Source organism: Gymnodraco acuticeps, unplaced genomic scaffold, assembly GCF_902827175.1.
Source record: "Gymnodraco acuticeps unplaced genomic scaffold, fGymAcu1.1, whole genome shotgun sequence".
Classification (NCBI taxonomy): Eukaryota; Metazoa; Chordata; class Actinopteri; order Perciformes; family Bathydraconidae; genus Gymnodraco; species Gymnodraco acuticeps.
In genome coordinates this window covers 1290047-1311157 of record NW_022990398.1, presented here as the reverse complement: position 1 = coordinate 1311157, position 21111 = coordinate 1290047, and the positions used below count along the sequence as shown (strand labels likewise).

At 42.8% G+C, this 21111-nt stretch overlaps 1 protein-coding gene across 1 annotated transcript in view; it reads left to right on the top strand.

Annotated features, from left to right (window-relative positions):
- Positions 1-21111, top strand: part of ets1 (v-ets avian erythroblastosis virus E26 oncogene homolog 1) — a 37122-nt gene that overhangs the window by 8776 nt on the left and 7235 nt on the right. The window contains 5 exon segments of the mRNA XM_034224681.1: positions 17046-17165; positions 17782-17982; positions 18294-18371; positions 18793-19038; positions 20192-20452. Of these exon segments, the coding sequence (XP_034080572.1) occupies positions 17046-17165; positions 17782-17982; positions 18294-18371; positions 18793-19038; positions 20192-20452 (906 nt within the window).

Genomic DNA, 21111 nt, shown 5'->3' with positions numbered 1-21111 from the left:
AAAAGTAAACAGGCAGCCTGCGGGGGTCTGGGGGGTTATGGGAAAGGAGGAAATAGTGATGCTAATCAGGCCGGTGCACACTTCCCCCTCCAACAATAAAACAAAACAAGAGGGAAACACGGAAAAGCGACAGACAACTATGGAGGAATGGGCTTCAACGCTGCCATGGTCCTAGATTTGAACTGCATAGTGTGATGACAGTTCTGTAGCAAGGGGTGTTAGTCAATAAACAGAGGAAAGAAGCAATCAGTTACTACTACCTCGTGCATTTGTTCATGTTGAAGTAATTTTAAACATCTGAACTTTGAGTTTCCACATTAGACTTCTGAGAAGTGGTTGCAGTGAAATCGGCATTTACAGTTGAGTCACTCTGGCATTTCTACCCCAAAATGGTAATACTCCTGACCTTAAGACATATTTAAGTGTTTTCCTTTGCTAAAAGTTGTACCCTGCTTCAAGAAAGACGGCTCACTTTCATGCTGCCATTTTTAACGATCTAATAAGATGCTCTGCTCCAAAGCATCATCCAAAATTTCCGACAGTTAAACTTCCCTTTCCCAGAGTTCAAGGAGTTTTATTTCGAGCAAGTGATAATGTGTGGTAAGTTCCTCTTCATAGCTTGGTGACTAATTACAAACCACTTCAGTTTGAGAACAAATCGTTCTAAAACACATGCAATCACTGACGGGTGATGATGCAACATATGCCAGCTCATCAGGAAAGGTGGCGCTTTAATGAATCTTAAGAGAGGCCTCCCATTGTTTTAATGTTTATATCATGAGTATAGCAGTAGTCACAGACTGTTAGCTGTAATGAGTGTACACCGGTGATGGTAAGAGAATACCTCTTACTGTGTGTGAAGTTCATAGTTGAATTCATGAACATAGTTGAGTCCATCCTATTATAGGTAAAGGTCAATATCTCCCTAAAAGCACTCAAATAATGGACATTTATTCACCAAAACACAACAAACTGCAGCTGTATAATCACATCTGTATCATTACTATTTTTCAGAGTGTACTGTTCTAATTATTATGATGTACAACCATTATATTCAATGACAAATTAATCTAAACTGCAGACAGATGTGTTTTCCCCTCAGTCTTAGTATTAGCTTTATCTGAGAGTGTGGTGGTAACAGAGAGGAGGGAGGGCAAGATGAGAAGAGGGAGGTCTGGGAGGCAGAGAGACTCGGAGGGGGGTGGGGATAATTGAATTATCTGCACAATGGAGTGATGGGGGGCACGTGGTGCCACTAATGGAGGAAGAGATGTCCTTTTTAGCGGAGCTAATTGTTCAGAAAAGAGCTGAGCCTTTGTTCAGGGAGGCCCTGCTACTTTCCCAGTGCACTTACATGCACACAATTTAAAGAGCGTGCACACAAAGACACTTGCACTCACTGATACACACACACACACACACTCACACACGCATGCACGCACACACACACACACACACACACACTCACACACTCACACACGCATGCATGCACGCACACACACACACACACACACACACACACACACACACACACACACACACACACACACACACACACACACACACACACACACACACTCACACACGCATGCATGCACGCACACACACACACACACACACACACACACACACACACACACACACACACACACACACACACACGCTCTCAGAAGAGACTTTGGAATGTGAGGCAAAAGAGAAAGATGAACATGAGCACAGTACATACATGCATGAGCACACACATACTTAGAGATACTCCTGTCCCAGCTTACTCTCTGATCTCAGCAGGAGTGCATCCAGCCTGTGGCACCTTCAGGCTGCTTCCACCACAGATAGAGCTGACACCGAGCTACTAGACAGGGGCCATATTGGACCCCACTGTTTTACTGTGTTACTGTCTGCTCTCTCTGTCTCACTTTCAGTGTGTGTGCGTGTGTGAGCGTGTCAATCAGCCATCTGAGCGTCTACTAGTGTCTGTAAATAAGTGACTGAGAGATTACATGCTGAATTCACACATACCAAACCCACCATATCCACTTTCTGAGATGTTTTATAGTTTATGTCAGCTCGGTCATCATTTCAGCTTTTAGGTTTGTAAATGAGAATGAAAGCATCAGGCTGAAATGGAAATGCTCTTGTGACTTGCTGCGAGGGCACACGCATCAAAGACCGATATCGCTTGACAGCTGTATGGATTGCTCTAAATCGAATAACCTTTCAGTTAACTCTGTGAAAAGTAGCAGGTGCAACGGTTACATCTAGGGATTATAGACAGGCAGACAACACAGATGTGCCAGCGAGACACAGACAGCGAGCAGGAGAGAGAAAGCTGCTTTAGAAAAGGGTGCTATGTTGCAACACAAAATGAATGAAGCCAGCTAACTGTCAAAACCATGGCAACAGCATTTGCCAGGTGAAGAAAAGACACATTGAAACCAAAAAGTGTTTGATCTGGGACATGTCTAAAGTGTACTTACAATGACTGCTACTGGTTATATTATCAGTGTGAGATCATTAATAATCCCTTTGTGTACAATTTTGTATATTGTTTATATTTTGTATTAAAAAAAATGTATGTGCAAAACTTTTACACAAATTCCAACACTTATTATTGAGGTGATAAACTATTGATAACACATTTCTTTCCTCACAACAGTGTTGTGTTAATGAAAATGTGTTTGTATTCAAGGTCATTGTACACCAAGCTGTCTAGAAATGGTCATTGCTCTGAGAGACATTTAACACACTGTTTTGATATAGAAAAACACAAATATATTAAGAACCTTTCCTGCAACAGGAATTTAATCAACTTCGTTTATCCTCATACACCCCATTTACAATTTAAATTTCACTTCAATAGCTTAGTTTCGGTATGCATTCTGAGAATAATCAGTACAAAAAATGCTTTTCATGTAATACTCAAATAGTCTGATGTAAAGTAGTGAAGACAGACAGAAGAAAACCCATACTCAAATGGGCTACAGTGACGCCAGCCCAGATATTAGTCAGCAACACCATTAAACCCCTAATGGCTGCCCCTAGGCACAAAAGGACCCGGGCTGTCCTTTTAAGAACAGATACGAGGGAGTTCATTAACAGAAAACAAAGAGGTCCAGTCAGAGAGGGTGAGAGACTGACTGAGATGAAGTAAGAGGTACTGTTCCTCCCTCCATTCTTATCCTCCATCACCCCTTCTACTTTGCCCCTGGTGCGGCAGCCCCTCTCACCACAGAACCCACCAGCACTCTTCCCAGACGAGGCTCCTATCAGGCCAATGAAACCTGATCCAGGGCTGCTAATGGAGCTGGCCAAGTACCACCGGTTGAAAAATCCATGTGTGATCAATATTCCTGGCTCCCCAGCCTCCATACATACATGCATACAGTTCATACAGATGTATCACATTGGCGTGCATTATAGGTGGTGCCATTTGACTTACTCTAACAGGATCGCTTATGATGTAGTTGGATTTACAGGAAAAGGGGGCTGAAGCTTTAGCGAAAATCATTTACATTTTCTTTTTAATGAACAACAGACTATCACTGCAGTTATCATGCTGCTTTCAGAGGAATGTACGTGATTTTAACTATTATAATTTGTTATTATGGTTATCTGTTGCCAACGGAGGTGTTCCCTATTGGCAGTGGTTTGCTCAGAGTGGAGCCTTATTGTGGCTAAAACACCCAGTATTTCTACTGTTTTTGTTCTTTTCCAGTGGCAGAACAAATTCATGATTCAATTTCCAGTAAGGCATGGTCATTGTTCCTGATTATTGAAGATAAGAAAGAACATAAGTAAAAAGAAAAGCAAAGCAAACTGAGAATTAGGACAGACAGTTTGCCCTGTTCAAACTCAATTTGTATTGATTGCTTTAGTGACAGACCCACTTTGATTGATTTTAATAACAGTATGACTGTTATGACTATTTTTAACCTGCCTAATTTTCATTTAACAATACTTGTGACATAACAATTGTAAAGATGTACTTTACTTAACTGATGCAGCTGCGTAAAGAAAAAATACATGTTTTTTATTGATCAGTACAAGGTGAACAGGAAATACTCCGAGGTGTTTATGAGGGTGAGTTACAAGTTATGAGGAAGCCTGGACCGGCAGCATCTAGGACACAGACAGGCCGGACTTTCCTTTTATCTCCTTTTTGTTAAAGGTCGTCCACGCATACAAATCAGCTAAACTGTTTGTATGTAGCTATTTTAGGATCTAAAAACATCTCCAAATACATATTGCTTTTAAACTCACCCTCATATATCACAATACTTTAAAAACACATTCCTATAGGCTATAATATTGCATTCTCCATTCGCTTTTTTGATTGTACTATTCCAGTATCACAATCACAATCAGGCATATTGCCAAGTAGGTTCACATAGGACATTTATTTAGTGTAACATGGAAAATACATAAATATAGTGAGAGGAATTAGGTTGGAAAAAAGGAGCAAACAAATAACTTTATAAAATAAACAGATAAGTAAAGAAATAAAAAAATATATATTTATATTTGTATATAGCCTACATACAAAATATACAAACAAGTACAATAAGGAAAGAAAACAAGAACAAAATCAAATGTGCAGTAAATCAGAACGTTAGGTGGATAATTAATTTAGGAACCTATGGTGTTATAATAATATTATATGTGTTAAAACTTGATTGTTTTCTTGTCATGTGAGGTGGTATGATGGAGTTTTTTAATAAACCGCTTGCTGTTGTATTTTGGAAGAAATGTGGTTACGCAATACTTCAGTTAGTTCCCATGATTCTGAGGAGACCTCACATCTCCAGGGTGTTTTCTCATCCCTGTAAAACGCGAGTAATTTGCGGGAACATGTAGACTCTTAACTGCGTGTGATGACGTGAAGTACAAGAAGGTTCACAGACACACGGGGGAGGTGGTAATAATGTGTGTGTGCGTGTGCGTGTTTGAGGGAGGGGTGTGGGGGGCTTTGTAATTGAATTGTGAATCAACTGGCAAGTCAGCCCCAAAAACCGCCCCCTTCAGCTGTCGTCGCTCTCTGGCTCTCAGCAATGCAACGCCCATAGAGATAGAGAGGAAGAAGTGAGTGAGTGAGTGTGTAAGAAAGAACGAGGAAAAGAGGGAGTGTGTGTACAAGTACCGGAGAGAGGGAAAGAGAAGTTAGGACTTAAAGAAACTGAATCGTTGTTTTTTTGTGTGTGAGAGAAAAGGTAAAACAACCAGCCAGTAGAATTGACCGGGGCGCCAAAGGAAGAGAAGATTTTTCCTTATATTGTGTTTTTTGGAGCTGTTAGAATAAAAAAGGGACGCGGCGTTATTAAATCACACTGAACTGATGGTCATGACGGCAGCTGTCGATATGAAACCGACGTTAACAATCATAAAGACTGAAAAAATGGACGGTGAGTACTACAACTCTTCTGTGAGAGCTTGACAGTTAACACGAGACTAACATTACTCCTGGATGTTTCCTTGTAACGTAGCCGGCTGCTGGAAGATTACGTTGATGTTGATAATTCTCGCTAATAGATGCGCTCAGAGGGACACAACGTCCTGGACATATTTCACTGTGAAGACGATGTTGGTTGCTCAATATCGGACAATACACAACACTTGAGAAATTGCAATCACGCCGGAGGCTCTACAGTCATGCACAAGGCTATACAGTACAACAAGCTTGTGTGTTTCTTATTGAATGAATCAGACTCTGACCAGCGTGCCTTTATAATTAAATCTGATGATGTGTGTGAAACGAGGGCTTTAATTTAGTAGGCTACATGTGTGGACACACCACAAAAGTAGACTTAATGTTGTCTTGTAGGCTAAATTAATTGTCACACATTATAGTTCCAACAATGTTTAATGTAATTCTAAAACATTACTTATTCAATGTGTTTGCTTTCATGTAGCTGATACTTTCTAACACTCTTAATGTTTTAATTACGATTGGCTTATAAATGTTTGTTTTTTAATAAATTATATTGTATTCAGAACCTGTGTTGCTCAAATTGACGCTTTGTAGTTTTGATGTACTCTCTTCCTGCTTTGATCTCACTGGCGATTTTTCTCCATCTCCCTTTCTCCCATCTTAACACCTACAGTATCTCTGACACTATATTCAGTGCCATACTTGGAGAGCCAGGGCATTTTGCCCTGCCGGCATTGGAGACAGGCCGTCACTGCCCTCCCCACCATCCCCACTATCTCCTCTCCCTCCCTCCCTCCCTCCTTATCCACCTCCTCCTCCTCCTGCTCTGTGGTGGTTGAAACTGATTTTCCAGAGGGAAGGAGAGGCAGGCTGAGGTGATGAATCTGCAGGGCTGAGGCTTGCCTCTCTGACCCTGCTGCCTGGAAGACTTGGCTTGCTCCAGGGATAGTCCAGGGCACATGCAGGGAAGCCCACAACTGTGAGCAGTGTTTGGGTTCAATCCATTGTGTGGTTTCACTTCTCTTTTCTTTGTTGCGAGTGATGTTACACATGGTGGCATGTTTGGGTGATTTGCATTTAGCAGCTTTCTTTACATTAACAAATCCCCTGTGTTTTTGCAGCTCAGGTGGCCTTAAGCCTTTCAGTAGGGCAGTAATCAGCATTGGTGCATCATGGAAATGTGACACTAATTGCTTGTGTTGACCCACTAAGGGAGCTGTGACTCACCACATTAACCATGATCTCTTTTCTGGCAATACCTGCAGAGAGTAGTCTTGCACATACACTTCTCACAAACTCACATACAAAGTGCTGACAGCCGCAGTTAAGTTGCCAAACGCGTAGTGCTATCTTGCAAAACCATTTCGCAATGCTCGCTCCATACTCTTACTTGGGTCAGGCTGAGGCTGCCAAGGAGCAGATCACAACTTCACACAAACACTTCTTCTTCCCCACCTCTCTCTCACATGCTGTTCTGTTCACTCCTTGGTAGTTCCATGCTCACTAGATAAGTGTTCTACCAATGTCCAAGGCTGTTCCTGATCTTAATAATACAAAACAGGGATGTTCAGTGTTGCAGGCTTGTTAAGGACCATGACAGGCTCTTTGCCTAAAACTTGCTGAGAGCGATAAGTGCTCCACAGAAGGCCAGAATGCATTTGTTGGATTTGTGATATCAGCATTGGACATGGCAGTTTTGGGAACTTCAAATGCTGTCTTTTCTCTCTCTAAACACCTGCAACCACATACACACATACCCCACTAACAGGCTTAAGTAGCTTAACCCACCTTACTATTTTGTTTGTTTTCTTTTGCGACGGAAGTGAAGTCAGTGTCAGCTTACCCAAGGCCTGTCCTCTCTCCATGCAGCGGAGGTAATTCCTTTTAAAGCGCTCACACTGTGCCAGGGTCATAGGTGCCCCCTAACAAGCCATCTTAAGTTCCACAAAGCTTTTATTCCTCTGTTCAGTTATAGCAGTCAATTCCTGACACAGCACACTTACTTCAATGTAACCCAGACCATGGTAGCTTTTTAAAAATTATTATTGAAAGCATCATGTAGCCATAACAAAACTCTCAGCTCTACAGAGACAAGGTTTACAGATAGGAGAGGGTATTACTTAACAGGGAAGGTGTTGGATTGTGAACAACGACTGACAGGAAAGTACAAGTGCTCTTGTATTGCTGAAGTTCTTATGAGTGTTAAAGTATACTCAAGTAACATTGTTCTGGCGTTAACCGATAATAGATTTATTATTCAAGAGAGTTGTCAATCATTTACAATACAAGGAGTTGTCCACTTTAAACTTGAGTGAGTCGTCCATCTTTTACTTTCTTTCTCTGTTGGTCAGGCCTGAAGGTCGAGGTTCAGTGACTGACAGGAATGTTTGTGAGCATGCCCCGCTGGGTGGCATGCATGGAGGCATAGCAGGAGCTTGAGTGGGAGTCTCACTTTTATCTGATCAAAACGCTGATGTTTGTTATGGCATGCCTGATGCTTCTTCTGAGAGCCCTTATAAGGCATCTTGTTCCACGCCCGCCACATACACTATGCACACAAGCACATACACGAAAAACCCTCAGAAAAGGTTCACTGATTTTCGTTTCCAAGGTGCCTCCTATGTTTGGTAGGGTTGTGGAGAGTGGTACGTAGCTTGTGTCAGAACAGAGGTTGTTACATAAGATCAGGTTTTTTCTTTGGTGTGTTTGTGTCAGCACTCCTTCAGTAGTGCTGTGTAATATATGCCAATGTTTGAGTGTGCGTGGCTGCCTGGCAGCTGTGCAAACACTGTTTGGGTGATCCAGGTTCCTCTTGATGTGGTCTGTCAATGAATCGGGCCAAACATAGCAAAACCGGTCGGTTTCTCATCTAATGTACACCATGTCAAAATGAGGACGATATGATTTGCCGGATCAAAACTCAATTAGTCAGCCCAATGTTCAGTACATCACCCAAATGTCATTGGGTAGTGTTTGACCAGGCCATGAATATGCCTAGAGGGCAACTGATACCAGCTTCCTCAATGGGCCTCCCTGTGCTGGTCAGACTTGTCAACAGACTGGGTGAATAGAAGTAAAGGAGCTATCTGTGAGTTTCCACAATGACCCTGTCTTTTTTCCGTCCCCACGTTGTTCAGTAAGCCACTGTGTTACATCAAATGGGTTATCCCTCCATTCAGTCGGTGTTTCATTCATTGGTCTGTCATACAGCCCGTCATTTCCCGTGTTGCCCATATAAGCATAAAACCATTATACCGCGTGTGTCCTATCTCGATGCTTCCCTGGTGACTACACGCCTTAATCTTTGCTTATAAAGCTTAGTCATAAAGCAAGGCGTGTTAGTACCAGATACAGCAGGCTGCTAAATAGTAAGCATATGGTGTGAGTGAGAGAGAGAGGGGGTTGGGTGTTTGAGGGATGGAGAAAGAAAGGCCTTCCAAGGTGTGGCCGATTTGATGGTAGTGAATAGTTAAAAAATAACAAGAAATCAAAACAATTTGTCGCTTAACAGCTTCCCTTTTTAGTCCCATTTCAAAAAAAGCCAACAACAAAAACATAGGACAATATGTTCCTTGGCTGGGGAAATAAAGCATTAACAAGCTTTGTTGGTACCAGACAAGTATTTTTAAATCATTCACCCACCCACTCACACAATTCCTTCAAATGTTCCTCCCCCTCCTTTCCCTTTCTTCCTCTGTTCACAAAGTCTCTCTGTTGGCCACATGGGTTCCTCTAACTTCACCTTGATGTGGTGTATAGTGTAGTGAGTTCCTGGTGTCCAATCCCCAGTCATTCCTTGCTTGTAATCCCTGAGTCATCCACTAGACGCCTGCTGCACCACACGCCATTGGCCATCCCACTGTGTGTCTGCTTGGCCCGCTAACTAGTTTTTGCTACCACAGCCCCTCCCTCCCCCCCCTACTTTACCACTCTGACTGAGAGCCTTGACTGGCCTGACACTGCACCCAAATGGCTCCACAACTTCCCACACATCTCAACAACTTTTTTTGTCCTCGATTTTGTTTTATGATTCCTTATTTAGTACATGTGTTTCTTATACTGGGGTGGAAATCAGGCTAGTTTTGTTGAGTTAATGTTCAAGATTTTCTTCGTTTTCTGCACACCACCTGTTTTTGGAGTCAGAACGCTGCTTTTGCAATCAAGAGCATACATGGGGCATAGCAACTTACTTTATGTGTACCTCCAGCATCAGACTTGTATTGGTTGATTGGCCTAAGCAAATGAAGATGAAAAAGGATGCGTTTGTGTGGGTTGCTGGCTCTGCTATCACTGTGGCGCTCATGATGCGCTGGGCCTCAGTGACGCAGTCAAATGGGAGGTACATGTGTTCTGGCAGCCATGGAGGAGGTCGAGGAATGGGACTTGTGTACGATTTGAGACTGCCTCTAGAGTTTAGCTATGAGTGTAAAAAAAGCTGGATTCCATTGTCTGCCTAGCCTGACCTCCTACATGTTTTACTTTACTCACTATTACGCTGTAGGCCTGACAAGCCGAAACATTATAAGAACTTGACTTTGACATTATTCGGTTTCACTAAGGCCATTGTCCAAGCGGAAATGAAAATTCTGACTATTCACAAATGCATATTAGATATGCTCTGTTTTGTTTCCTAAAACATGTGTAACTGTGACATATTTTGAGTTTGAGTCATTGAGCAGGAACTTCACAAGATATGGTCAATGCTTTCATCATGACCAGTCACATTTCAGATGAAGCAGCACGGTATCCCTTGAAGTCCAGTCATTATTTGATAGAATGAGTCACAGTCTGCCTGTGTGTGTGTGTGTGTGTGTGTGTGTGTGTGTGTGTGTGTGTGTGTGTGTGTGTGTGTGTGTGTGTGTGTGTGTGTGTGTGTGTGTGTGTGTGTGTGTGGTGTGTGTGTGTGTGTGTGTGTGTGTGTGTGTGTGTGTGTGTGTGTGTGTGTGTGTGTGTGTGTGTGTGTGTGTGGTGTGTGTGTGGGTGTGTGTGTGTGTGTGTGTGGTGTGTGTGTGTGTGTGTGTGTGTGTGTGTGTGTGTGTAGTGTGTGTGTCGTGTGTGTGTGTGTGTGTGTGTGTGGTGTGTGGTGTGTGTGTGTGTGTGTGTGTGTGTGTAGTGTGTGTGTGTGTGTGTGTGTGTGTGTGTGTGTGTGTGTGTGTGTGTGGTGTGTGTGTGTGTGTGGTGTGTGTGTGTGTGTGTGTGTGGTAGTGTGTGTGTGTGTGTGTGTGTGAGTGTGTGTGTGTGTTGTGTGTGTGTGTGTGATGTGTGTGTGTGTGTGTGTGTGTGTGTGTGTGTGTGTGTGTGTGTGTGTGTGTGTGAGAAAGAAAGGCAGAACAAGATAAACAGAGATAGAAAGAGAGAGAGAGAGTTAGATGGATGACAAGGTGATCATGAGTTTCCACATCTGCAAAGAAATGCGCATGTTATTGCAAAACACTAAGTTGTAACTTTCCAGTTGTCAAATCGCAGTTCACATCTTTTCTCGGCAGCAAAGTCAGCCAAAGCTTGGATGTTTCAAAGCGTCATAAATAAAAAAACACCCATAGCTTTAAATAAGATAAGGAAAATGAGATATGGTCATACGCTTGATGTGTAATACTCCTTAGTCACGGAGCCTATACACTAGGCTTAAAATAGAAGGACAATTTATCATCCTGAGCTGAAACCATTTTGCCACTTAGACCACAAGTCATTTTTGGTCGCATTAGAGGAAAACAAGAAAGCTGTGAGAAGCACATTAGTGATTGTAAAACAGAGGTGGAATGTAAGGCACGCAGCATGAAAACACTTTGGTCTGGGGGGGAATTTATTTATCAAGAATCCATCTGTCGCCCATAACTTGCCTTCAAACAAGTAACAAGCTCTTATATATGCGATGTATAATTAGAGCCAGCCACTGCAAGACTTATATGCATATGTGTTGCCTGAAAGAATGGTTGAGTAGGGCGAACAATTCATCAATGTGTGAGAATGTGTGCCAGCATGTCGTCCCACATAATTTACACTTATATCAGGAACCTGGTTGTGGAATGTATCAGTTTGGACAAAAAAGGGACACCGCACCATGTTTTGTGGAAAAAATGCAACACAGAGAGTAAACTGTTTGTCAGATATGCTGTGTGTTTGGTTTAACGCCTAAACAGTTCCCCCAGAGCATCCCCTGTCTGTTTACACAGCAACGGAGCCTGGGAGGGCAGCTAGCCTGGATACAGCTAGGCTAACACCACCTGCACTCTCCAGTATAACGCTCCTGTCAGATCCCCTTTCTCACTGCTATACCAAGTATATATTAAGTAGTGCTTTCATTCTAAATATTGAACATATGAGGAGGTCATTGAAAACCATCAAGTTGTGTGAATTTGTCAGGTCTCAGTGTAAGCCAGCTTTTAGCTTTTTCCCAATTGAGTTTGTCTTCTATAAGTAATAGAGAAGTTGAAGGTTGTGCAATAAGCTGTTGAGAGAAGTACGGTACTGTTGCTCAACCAAATACTTGAGGCATACCTTAAACATGCCTTTTGACACCATTAAAGATTACAGAAAAACAAAGCTTGTAGGCAATTTTATAAGTAAGAAGGAGCCTTAATCCTACTGAAAGCGCCTCTGAATGACTTGTTCTTCTGTAAAAAGGCTTTCCATCAAGCTTTTAGCAAAAACATATTTAGCGTCTGTTGCCGATGGCGTATCATATCAAGTGCTGAGACTTTGGCATAAACAGTAGAGGTAATGCACTTTCAAATCATAAGCTAATATGATTTCAGAGATGGAGAGAGTGGAAGAGAGAAAGACAGCAAAGCAGCTTCAGGGTATTAGTCTGGATTATTGTCTGCTTCAGTAGCCGGTATGTCTGTGGTGTTGATGATCCCAGACAACTCTATAGTTTCATGGTCAAAGACAGATGTCAGCAGTAGTGGCCTCGTGGCGTACAGCTGTTTAACACCACCACAGGCTTGAGCTTTAAGAGTGCAGCCAGAAGCCAGCGGTGACCTAAGAATACAACTAGTGTTTCAGCAGGGTTTTCTGTGATGGTGGGTTGGTCCTGGGTTGGACCTCGGTTGTCTGTAGGATCTGTTCTGGTCAACATTGTCCTGTGCTTGAGCAGACTTGGGTTTAGGCTTGGTTTGGTTTCTCAACGTTGGCTTGAGCCAGGCCTAAATATCTATTCCTGGACCTTGGCATTGAGATGGAAATCAAAACAGCGGAGCGGCTGGCTGAACAAGTGGTCCTCTCAAAGTCAGACTGCCACCCCATCCTCCTCCTCTTGCTCCACTGCAACCCTCAGCCACCACTTTATCACCCTGTAGCGCTGAATGGGACCCTTCATGTTGGTCGGGTTTATGACCCCGGATTTTCAGATCAGGGGTCCAGATACAAATCTCCATCAAAGGCTCTCTCAGATACCAGTGCCACCTCTGGTCTGCTGTGGTCAGACTGGTCTGCCTTAAAGAGTCGTTTATGAACCCTTGGCAAGTATCCAAGACCTCCTCTCATTTTCCCTGCAGTGTGCTGAAATATACCTGCATGCATGTAGGGATATGACCCTTAACTGAACCCACAACTCACCTCGCTTCCCACAGGAAGTGGCGACTTAGCCACAGGAAATTGACTTTTTTGCAGATTTAAATAAACCCCACCATTCACTACAGATGGGCATAGAAATAGAGGCATGAATTACCACATGCTTTGACACCATTATAAATAAATGACTATTTGACCTTAACATTCTCCATGACCCTAACATCTCTGAATGGTCTTTCAGATGTCATCCTCATTGTAATTTGTTTCAATTTCTCTCACAGCCGACTCTCGTTCCTCACGCCAACACACTCCCACTCTTTGGATAAACTCTATAGGGCTATTTATAGCTCAATCGCATGACAGAAACCATATTGTCCCTCATTTTTTGGGTCTGGTAGCCTGCTCTGCTTGTATCGTTGCATCATTCTGAGTGGAGGCAGTAGTCCAGGCTTTATGAATGAACTGAGTCTCCGCCAGAGGCTGGGAGATGGCATTGATCCCACTGTGATGTCACTCCAGAGACAAGGAGAAGAGAGAGAGCATTATGAGACCTCCCATTCATTCTCCTGCCTCTCTCTCTCCCCACTGTGCCCACCCCCGGTTCTCTTGTCCTGTGATGGGCTCATATTACAGGCCGGTGAGTCATCCCCCCTTGCTCATTCACCCCTCACCCACCCGGGATGCTCCCTTGCTATCTTCCCCAGCCCAGCCCTACCCTGCCCTGCCCAGCCATGTCTGTTCCAGCCCCATATACTTTGGCCCCAGTCGCAAACATTCCCAATTTCACGCCCACGCTCTTGCGCACAGGCGAAGAAGGCTGCTAATTTGGTTCATGTGTGTGTATGTGTGTATCAATGTGTGTCAGTTTAACAGCATAGAGCTAGAACCTACGATGGGCTTGAGTTAGGGCTTGGTCACAGAGGCACATGGAGAATCCCTTGGAGAAGTATGGTTGTCGCACTGAGCAGCCTGAACATTACTGATATCATGGGAAGATGGGAGTGGCTAATCAATATGTTTAACTGTGAATTCCAGACTCAACTTCAGTCTCATTATATCAGCAATTATTAGAATAGATGTACTTATTATTATTCCTTCTACATCATTCAGAGAAATTGGTTTCATTGCATACTTTTCATTCAAGATGCTCTTTTTACTTTTGTTAGCTGTTAGTGAACCGCCATAATGTTCCCTGTGATTTACACCCACTCCTACATTTCGTGAGCTAAGTGGATGGGACTCATTTTGCGGACAGACCCACACCATCTAATGTGGAAAGTGATGACTTGTGGATGCTTTAACTCTCAGTATACTGACCATTCTGCATCTAATGGGACTCACAGGCATTGAAATCCTATCAGGACTTCATCATTTACTAGAGATCGTCTAGATCCAAGCTCGCCTCTCTCGCTAATGGATGCACACTGTACATTAGCTCTGCCGCAGATAACTTTCATATGGATCACTCGCCATGGAGGCTGCTCTATTATCCTTGCACTTTTAGGTCTTTTGTTTGCCTCTCAGCCTTGTTGTGTACTCTGTATCTTGTTTTAGGGATAGACAACAAAACAGCAAAGCAATGCACCTTTAGTAGTATAATGTACTATTACAATGATTTAGTTGAAGGAGGAATGTGTCTTTAAGAGACTGTTGTAGTATCACAACCTAAAAAAACATTTGTTATGCTTTGAATATGTTCAAGATTTAAACAAAAATCCCATATTATTAAAAATAATAACTAAAGAAATCACACACATTCCAGTTCACATTTTGCTCTATCATCATGGTTCACATATTTCCCTCTGGAGGGTCTAATGGTAGTCCTCGTGCACGGTGGTGTTGAGTTTCTTCTATGGAGGATTTCGTGTTAAAGTGGACTCAAGTCTGTGTGGGCAAGCACACTGGGGCTAGGGTGATAAAAGCGATGAAGAGGGAGGGGGAAATCGGTTCGAAAGTGCAGACAAACTCCTCTGGATCCAGCTTAAATAAACTGCCACATTTCGGCCCTGCCTTCACATCAAAGCGCAGACTGTCTGAGCCCCAGTCCCATCTCAGTTTGCAGCCGTTAGCAGTGCCCTCCTTTTTACACTTCCAACACTACTTAAAAGAAAAATGAGCTCAGCAGAGGCCTAGACAACCTTCCTATGAGGGGCAACTTGTACACAAAGACTAGCTCTGGTCTTATTTTCATTGTGAAACTGCACAATTTATTTTGATGTGCAAACTGACTAGTTACAATGTGAGATTGTTGTTCTCAGCTTTTAGGCTTTGCTTTTACTTCTGACTTGAATGAATAACGTTCTGTGTTCATCAGTGTAACAGAGAGCTGTATATTAAAACAAGCCCTAATTAAATTACATGAAATAGCTAAGAGCTCTTGTCTGTCTCTGACCTCTTATGAGGCTTTGTTCTTTGGGGAGAGAAAATAGACAGAAAAAAGAAACTAGGAGTCTTTATTTGACAAACAGCCAGACAGACATTGGTTACATGGGCGAAGCAGCTGCTGTGCATTCCAGACGAGGTCGAGACGTCAACGAGTGGTGAAAACAAGCATGAACTGTATGTTGCCCCAGTGTTCGACTGGCAGATAAAACCACCAGCCAGTGGAGATGCCAGAACATCTGGGTTCGAAGAGAGGAGTTACACAACTCATCCTCATCATGATTTTGCCTTCAGGCTAAGCCTTTTTGATCTGGTTTTTAATGATTTTAATTGATGCACAATGGAGACGGACGGAAAGGGATGAGCTAAGGAGAAAGACATGCTGCACAAATCAAAGCCTGCTGAACCCTTCATTTTGCATGCACCTTAACCCTGCCGAAGATTTGCTTCACACACTTTACTTTCACAAGTTGATTAGACAAGATGATTATATTATTTTCTGCAGACTTGATCACGATATATGTCTTTCTTTGTTGTGTAAATGAGGGTGGGTGCTTTGATAAAGACATGTCAGTTAATTGGAACTCTATAAGGCCTTTATTGTCTATTTACAAGTCGCTCGTGGAGTCTTGGCCAGATTATTCTATTCTTGTGTTGGTGGCCCGGGGATCTTTCCCCTTCTCCCCTTATCATCTCCCCTGCTTTGCCCCCTCAACCCACACTTCTGCAGCCTAGTCAATCTAATTAGATGAGTGCGAGTCATCAGGCACTGTTTAAAGCCATCAAAGGGGGCTCTGTTCCACAAAGGGTGCCCACTGGCTGTGATCAGAGAACAGTAACCCTAGTGTGTGTGACCAAGACCCTTGAGACAGCCCACCCCCAAACTTTATAAGCCACCCGCCAGCAGCCACGGTGACATCATCACCTCATCCCTCGACCTTTGAACTCTCAGAATGTTTGACCCCATGCTTGGTCGGGTGACAGTAGGCCCACTGTGTCAGGGCAACATGGTAGGAGGGCTAGCAGGGGTCAGGGTGTCACTTATGGGCACCACGCACTGCTCCCCCACCCAGAATGTGCGGCTGGGAGAGAGGTTAATGTTTGTAGTACTTGTAAATAAACGTGTGTGTTTATACTAATGCAGCATGCCAGGTGAGTGGGAGTTGCCTCAGGAATCTGCCTGGAAAAGCAGAAACTGTAGACAAGAGTCAAAAAGAAAAGTGTTAGAAAGACTTCCTGTGAACTATCCAAAATGACCATGCACTAAAGTGTTTTTGTACTATTTATCCTGAAAAACATGCACAAGTGTAATATTAAGCAAACAAATTGACACATGCAGTTATACCTCCGTTTGTAGACAGCTCTTGTTTAAAATAGATTGGATCAGATATGTAGACAGTTTCTGTCTAGACGAAATGTAATTGCTGAGCCTTGCTGTTCATCACGGTCCGATACAACTGTCTATTTTGTGTGTGTGTGTGTGTGTGTGTGTGTGTGTGTGTGAACACTGAACTACATTCACAAGTCACTCTTTCCCGCCCTCTTCTCTGATTCAATTGTATTTTTCATTCAGGAAACCTATTGGCATGACATACAATACAGGATGCATTCTCATATCTTGGGTTGTCAATTATAATTAAAGCATATGTTAACATATTGCAATCTCAAATAAAGGAAATATAAAATTCGAAATAATATCATAATCAATTTTCTTTGTGAATTGCAGATCCGGAGTGTGGAGATGTTCCCCTTCTCACTCCAGGAAGTAAAGAGATGATGTCCCAGGCTCTGAAGGCCACCTTCAGCGGCTTCACAAAGGAACAGCAGCGGCTTGGTATTCCCAAAGGTAAGACTGTCAGCTTTTTTATAATTGCCTCATAACATTTTCAAAGAATCTCAACGTGTCACATGTCAGGCAATGAAGCCCGCTTTAGATAATTCTGTGAAGGCATCTCTTAAGGACTGAACATAAGGAGACACCCAGTTATTCTAGAAATGGCCGTACATTACATATATTTCAGTACAGGCAGACTGTCTGACTGCAGCTTCCAGAGAATCTCGAGACAGACATTAAAATAATGACTTAGTTTCCTAAAAGGAAGTCAACCACAGAGCCTCTTCAAGCTGTTTGGAAGCGGCAGGACTCTCAGCATGTAATCGTACTATATGTGCAAACTTTGGTTTTAGCTTGTCATTACCACTTCTGTTTACATCCACCCCTGCCTCCCTGTTTGTTTTTGATTGACTTGTCATGGTTAGATACATTGACCACAGAGGCGGTGTGAAAGTTGGTTGCATAATCTTTGATGGCATGAAGAATAAAACAGTCTGTAGTTCAGAGAGAATATGTGGTTTGCGCCATACTCTGTATGGACATGAGGATTAGGATTCAATGAATTGCACATGTACTTAAGGGCCTTTTCTAACTGTGTATTCCAATTATTATGTGTGCTCGTCTTCAGATCCCAGACAGTGGACAGACAACCATGTGGCTGAGTGGCTAACATGGACAGTGAACGAGTTCAGTCTGAAGAATGTCGACTTTGAAAAATTCTGCATGAACGGAGCCAGCCTGTGTGCGATGGGGAAGGATCGCTTCCTAGACTTAGCGCCTGACTTTGTGGGTGACATCCTTTGGGAACATTTAGAAATGCTTCAGAAAGGTAATGCCACATTTGTCATAATGCTCTTCTTTTTTAATTGTCCATGCCACCTTTATTAGATAGTTTTAAGACAGCAACTTTATAAATTACATATAGTATGTGAGGAAACATATCCCAACGCAGGGTGATATCACTTCTCTTTCCAATTTAGAGTAGGACAGTGTTGACATTTGCTATAGTAACAGGAGCCAAACGGGAAGACACAATTTAGCTCAGGTCATTAATTTTTGATAATGCTGGATGCAGTTACACAATACATGAAATCAATGGTGAGGTCACTGACGCTCTTTCTCTATCTATTTTTCATGAAGAGGATGCAAAGCATTACCCCATCAATGGACTGACCTCCAACTTCCAGGAATCCCGTTATACCTCAGACTACTTTGTCAGTAAGTACTAAAATCACTCTGCGTAATAGCACAAGACGTGAGCCTCCTTGAATAGAAAAAGAGGTGTGGTTTTGCGTAGTGAATAAAAGAGTTTGGGGATTTAGTGTTAGGAAGAAATTCACTTTTGGATTTATATCCAAGTAAAAAGCCTGTTTAGGTTTGTTGATGACATATTATAGGAAGCAATATGGCATGAATGTAAATTCTGCTAAAGATGGGTGCATGACAAATCAATAATCTTTCCTCAAATGGACAATCTTGTGCACTCAGGGCTGTTTCTGTGATGGGCTTTTCGAACACTAAGCAATTGGGCAGCAGTTGAGCACAATATATATAATGACTCCACTCTATGATTGATCTTCCTCCTCTGCTCTGCTCCTCTCTGCTTTCTATCCACACTCATTTCCCTTTGTGTCTCCAGGCTACGGAATTGAACATGCCCAATGTGTCCCTCCTTCTGAATACTCAGAGCCCGGCTTCATCACAGAGTCCTACCAGACACTTCATCCCATCAGCTCGGAGGAATTGCTGACGCTCAAGTACGAGAGTGAATATCCTGCTGTCATCCTACGGGACACGCCCCTCAACCCGCTGCAGGGGGACTACTTCACCGTCAAACAGGAGGTGGTATCCCATGACAACATGTGTGTGGGACGACTCAGCCGAGGTGAGGGGTCACAAACCAGACACGTAGTATAGTTGAGATTTAAGCAGTGGAAATGTGCTGCATTTCAGCGTTTTCAACCGATGTGTTGTGATAAATATGTCCGACAAAAGTGCAGGTACATGTTTTTGTGTGGGTTTGTGAGTGCGTGTGATTGTGCTGAGGCCACCAGAATCTTGTCATGCCACATCAGCTTGCAAGTATTAGAAGAGAAGAAAAGCAGGCCCTCTGGTTGGTTTGTGGTTCAAGCAAACCCGCCTCACACAATCTAGACTTGGTTGGGAGAAAAAAAGAAAACTCTATTGTTTCTGTCAGTGTGATACACGAACCAAAGCCACAACCTGTTCTCTTCTTGCCGCCCGTCCTTTATGTAAAACAGTTCAAGTGGTGTAACCTTCAAGACATTTTTTTTTCTTTTATTGTTTCTGTTGGCCTCTTTTCCTCGACTTCTGAGTAAGGAGATAGAGGTGTCATCCTCAGCAAGCAAGCGTGGGGTTTTCTCATGCAACTGTTTGTTTTTTTCAATGTGCATGCTTGTTTTCTCTCCCAGTGATAGTTTACAGAAGAATTAGTAGCATGGTTTACATTTAAAGCCATAAACCTAGGATTTTTCTTTCTCACAAATCCCCAGCTGTATAAATGAATAGCTTTGTACACCATGCATGCAAGTCTCCTGCTAGTGCTCTAAGCATTTGCCTGCAAGGTATGTGGTCTGATCCTTACGCATCACACATGCAAAGCTTTTGAGCGTTGAATGGTGCTCTCCAAACGTGGGAAAGTATTTCGTAGCACAACTGCTATCCACATGTGGCTTCAATTTCAGCAGTAGAACATTTCAGCATCAATCGAGTTGACTTGCATTATCTGTCATTTGCTAATAGCTCGCCGTTCAAAGGCTCCTCTTATCTTTCCCAAGGCCAAAAATAGCAAGGCAATTTGTGTGATTGTCTTCAATTTAAAATCAAACCCAAATGGTGGTTGTAAAAATGAAATGAGGTGTGAAATGGACAGAGATGTTGAACTGTACAGAATAATATACAAGTTACTTCTAAGGTGTTGACTTGAAAAGTAGAGTAGGAAAGCCATACATAATACAAATTCAGGTTGAATCAAATGTTACTATTATCTTTTTAACACCTTTATTTCTCTCTCCCAGGTAAACTCGGAGGCCAGGACTCCTTTGAGAGCATTGAGAGCTTTGAGAGCTGCGACCGGTTGACCCAGTCATGGAGCAGCCAGTCCTCGTTCAGCAGCCTGCAGCGGGTACCTTCGTACGACAGCTTCGACTCAGAAGACTACCCCACTGCCCTGCATAGCCACAAGCCCAAGGGCACTTTCAAAGACTATGTGAGGGAGCGCTCGGACCTCAGCAAGGATAAACCTGTCATCCCCGCGGCAGCACTGGCAGGATACACAGGTGAGATGTCCACAGGTCCACCTTTAGATTTTGAGAAAGCCCTACCTTGAAAAGGGCTGTAGTTTTCCACAGAAACTTTTCACAGCAGACATCTTTCTTTTTCTTTTTAAATCACAGGGTAACCAATAACATTAATCACAGAATCGCTCCATGAAGTTGTGCTGCTACATTGCCCAGCATGCACAATCACAGGGCTGGCACTAGTACACATAAAACAAATGTAGAGTGTACAATATGTATTTTCGCTCATTTCTGATAGTATCTGAATGCCATCTGAATTTCAAGTCCTACTCTCGTTACTCTAGCTTTAGAAGATCCTATTGTTGACGTTCATATTTTAATGTTGTATTTATTGTACATAACCATGAAGATAAACAACATGTTATTCGCGTGAAATGTTCACAGAAGTTGTAGAATGTTGTTACTTCCATCGATGTTATGAGGAGGCTCTAAAAGATGTTGTGCAGCTGTAACACACTTTTTTTTTGTTGCTCTGCAAAAGCCCCAGATGTGGGGGTGTCTAAATGCACCACTTTTAGACCAAAGAGAACACCTTGGCAACCCGAGTCATGCACATTACAGGAAGCAAAATAGATTTTGCTTCTACCTTCTTCTTTTTTTTCTCTCTCTCTCTCACTCTGTCTCACACTCTTGTGTTT